The 3,925-nt window shown below is 35.3% G+C and overlaps 1 protein-coding gene across 1 annotated transcript; it reads right to left on the bottom strand.

The window, feature by feature from the left end:
• Positions 1-601: 601 nt before the first annotated feature.
• LOC116129432 (calmodulin-like protein 8) lies at positions 602-1,369 on the bottom strand. Its single transcript, XM_031415171.1, has 4 exons — positions 1,217-1,369; positions 981-1,138; positions 824-904; positions 602-739 (listed from the first exon to the last, which is right to left on the bottom strand). The coding sequence occupies exons 1-4, from the start codon at positions 1,296-1,298 to the stop codon at positions 602-604; spliced, it is 459 nt and encodes a 152-aa protein (XP_031271031.1). The 5' UTR covers positions 1,299-1,369.
• Between the last annotated feature and the right edge of the window lie 2,556 nt (positions 1,370-3,925).

Here is a 3,925-nt window from a genome sequence, read left to right as displayed (position 1 = left end):
TAAGAGAGTTGACTTGAACCCTTATGCTGACTTCCACCGTGGCAAATAAGGAGCCACGTCACCACAAACAATTTATTATTGTCTGAGTCTGAAGTTCTTTTATTATAGGGCATATTTATTCAGTCCAAAAAATACAGATTTCCCTGGACTTCTAATGTTAAATTGAATACTGTTTCAATCCTAGACAGGCATCCAATATGTATATCAAGATCACCAATACACGAATGCATTATAAGTTCTTCCAGACTATCATCTGGTGGGTGCTTTTCAGAAACATAATCTGCTCAATGACTAATTTCACACTCAATTTATTGAAACATATGATTAACCAAATACAAGTTTTACTCAGGCCGAAAGAATGACAGACAAGACATTCCAAACAAAAAATAGAATAAAATGCATACAAAAAATTGTTGATTAATAGTTGCCTTAATTAGAAATTAGGTTATGATATACAGTCACAATAGAAATTGTGTAATCAAGATATACAAAGTTCCTACCATGGGATTGAGTCATTTTGCTCTGTATGGATCGATCATATGTCATATTAATTTAAGTACATAAGTTGAGGAAGATAAAGTGAAGGAGGTTGATGAATGAATTAAAAACCCAACATCATCATTCTGACGAATTCCTCGTAGTTAACTTGACCATCACCTTCAAGATCAGCCTCCCTAACCATTTGTTCTACCTCTTCATCTGTCAGTTTCTCCCCCAGGTTCATCATTACATGCGTCAACTGCATATACATACATACTCAGAAGAAACTATTACTATATATTCTGTATCTGTATTTATAAGTTGAGATTTTGAAGAACTGAACCTCATTTGGAGATATGTAACCATCTTGATCCTTGTCAAATACTTTGAAGGCTTCTCTCAATTCCTCTTCCGCTTCACATTCCTATACATAAACCAAGTAATTATATCACTCTTTATCAAAGATTTTTTCCTGTATTTGTAATGAACTGATTAGTTACCTTCATTTTTCTTGCCATGAGATTCAAGAACTCCCCAAGCTCTATAGTTCTATTACCATTCATATCAACTTCATTGATCATGTTATGAAGTTCTTCTTCTATAGGATTTTGATCTAATGATCTAATCGCAGCCACTAGTTCTTTGATAGTAATACAACCTGGGGCCATATATGAACCAATCAGTCAATATTAAGAAAATTATAATCAAGAAATTGCACAAATATAAGAAACTGCACCATCTCCATCCTTGTCAAGTAGGCAAAATACTTGCTGAAACTCAATAATCTGTTGTTCAGGCAAAGCATCTCCCTCTCTCATTTTGCCTTCCTTCTTCAATGAAATTAATTACAACACTTGAGAATTTAAGGGAGAGCTCTAGAGTTCACTTGGAAAATGCTTACAATGGGTTGAATAATTTCAGAGCTATCTATTTATGGTGAAACTTGCCCTTTCTTTAAGTTAGAAAATAGACATCATTTAGTTAAACATGCTTACTAGAAATTTCTTTCTCCGAATTTCTAGACTTCTACGTTCCCAAAAAGAAAAAAATAATATGAAGACTTCAAACTATTTGAATTTTTTTGGGTTGAATTAATATTTCTTAACACGTGTACTTAGGTTAGAAATTAGATTTTTATTATTTGCTATGAAAGAAAATTGAATTTCGTTCTTGCGTGGAAGACTATTGTGCTGTGTTACGTTACTTACGTACAAGAACATCCTATATTGATTTTCACCATTCAGTCATTGAGTCATGGCTGAAAAATAATAAATAACAATATAATGAGTATTAAGTTCCCATCATGGTAAAAAAACAAGATAAGAATCCAATATGATCTCATAAAAAGAGGATCTAATTTAGTTTTCCAAATTCGAATCTCCTTTATGATAAAAGAACAAAAGGAAGATCTAATGTTTTTCCCGAGTTCGAGTCCCCACAACCTCTAATAGGAACTTGGCTTACCAAGATCTTTAATAGTAAACTGAGCATGAAGAAACTTCTTAATAACAAGAATGTCAATTGCAGAAGAACCAGTAATGATGACATCATCAACATATACTAAAAGAGCAAGAAAAGAAGTAGTAGACTTAACAAACAAACAAGTATCATGAGTAGACTGAGTGAAACCATAAGTAAGTAGCTAAGAAGTAAACTCATTATTCCATTGTCTGGAAGCTTGTTTCAGACCATATAAAGATTGTTTCAAATGAAAAACTTGATCTGGTCCAGCTTTATCATGACCATCAGGTGGTAACATATACACTTTTTCATCAAGATAACCATGTAAAAATGCATTATTAATGTCAAGTTGATGAATAGTGTAACGCCCCACCTGAGGTACGTAGTTATTGTTTCCTCTTTCGCTCTTATTTGAGTTGGTTTTGGTAATATTGTTTGATTGAGTGTTGTGTTGAATGCTTGCCCTGAAATTGGTTGAAAATAGAAGAAGTTCAGTGTACCAAGCTTCGCCGGGGCGAAGAAGAATCTTCGCCGCGGCGAAGATGTGTTGAAACCACGGGGGAAACTCTCTGGACAGTTTCGCCGCGGCGACAGGCCGATTAAAATGTTTGTTAAGTTTTAGATATTTTCTTCCCTAAGGGCAATTTGACCATTCTACCCCTAATTAGCAGGAAAAGTGGGGAGTAAAATGTAAGGAATTTTCATGGAGAATATGTTGCTATGGGGGTGTGTTTGTAATGAATCAAAGGATATAGATAGAATTCCCAAAGAAGAGTAAGGGCAAAATGGGAATGCTTGTGTATAAATTTCATTAAAAGGAATTAAGACATTGCAAACCCCTCATTCTTCTTCTCCAACGCCACTTTCCTCTCTTGCTTCCTCTCAATTTCTCTTTCTTTTGATCAAGGAGTTTTAAAGGGCTTTTGGAGTGATTTGGGGTAGAAAATCAACCTAAGGCATCCTAAGGTAAGGATTCTTGCTTTGGTTGTGAAGCTTTGTGAGTTTTTGTATATATTGAATATTGAGGGTTTTTGTTCTTTTGTTTAAGAGTAGAGAAAAAGTCAAGCAAACCAAGTGAAAGGAAGAGTTAGTGAAGTCTCTCCATAACAAGGTAAGTAAACCCCAACCCAAGTTGAGATTTGGGAATTTTCTTGATTAGGGTTTTGATAGCACTTATGTATGTGTGTTATATACATGTTATATGCCATGTTATTGAGGCTTAAATAGAGATTTCTAGTGCTTTGTGATTGTTTATACCTTTCAAATATAAGAAGTGAGTTGTGAGTTGGAAAGGTAGTTTGAGATGGAATTGAAAGGGTATTGTGGAACCCTTTTTGGAAGTGTTTTTATTTGACAGGTTTTGTGGCTATGTGAAGGGGTTTCTCCCCATTTTGGATGGTTAGAGAAAGATTTAGAATCATTGCTATAGTAGAGTTTTATAATGCACTTGAGTTGTTTGATGAAATGCCTAATAGAGGTTTGAGTATGAGTAGTGAACCTTAATTCTTGCAACATTGCATGTTGGCATTTCATAAGTGCATTAGTGGAGATGAACCATCCATAGGCACTAATTGTGCATTGAAAAGTGACCTAAGAAAGAGTAGGAAACTTTGTGTATGCAATTACTCTATGAGTAGAGAACTTGGTGGATGCAACTACTCTAAGGGTAGAGAGAATGAAAAATGCTAGAATAGAGTGAATTAGAAGAGTAGTAGAGATGGGTTGATGCTTTGTGATCATCACCCGACAGTTATGGGAATCGGGTTGATGCTTTGTGATCACCACCCGAATAGCCCTTAGAGATGGGTCGATGCTTTGTGATCGTCACCCGATGAGTAGTAGAAATGGGTAGATGCTTTGTGACCACTACCCGGTTAGTTGTTAGATAAGTGGGTTGATGCTTTGTGATCATCATCCAACATTTAGTAGAAGTGGGTTGATGCTTTGTGATCATCACCCGACAGTGACTAGAGACGGGTTAATG

This window comes from Pistacia vera, unplaced genomic scaffold (assembly GCF_008641045.1).
Source record: "Pistacia vera cultivar Batoury unplaced genomic scaffold, PisVer_v2 Contig106, whole genome shotgun sequence".
Taxonomy (NCBI): Eukaryota; Viridiplantae; Streptophyta; class Magnoliopsida; order Sapindales; family Anacardiaceae; genus Pistacia; species Pistacia vera.
Note: the sequence above shows the minus strand (reverse complement) of the source record. Positions and strands in the feature narration are given on the sequence as shown.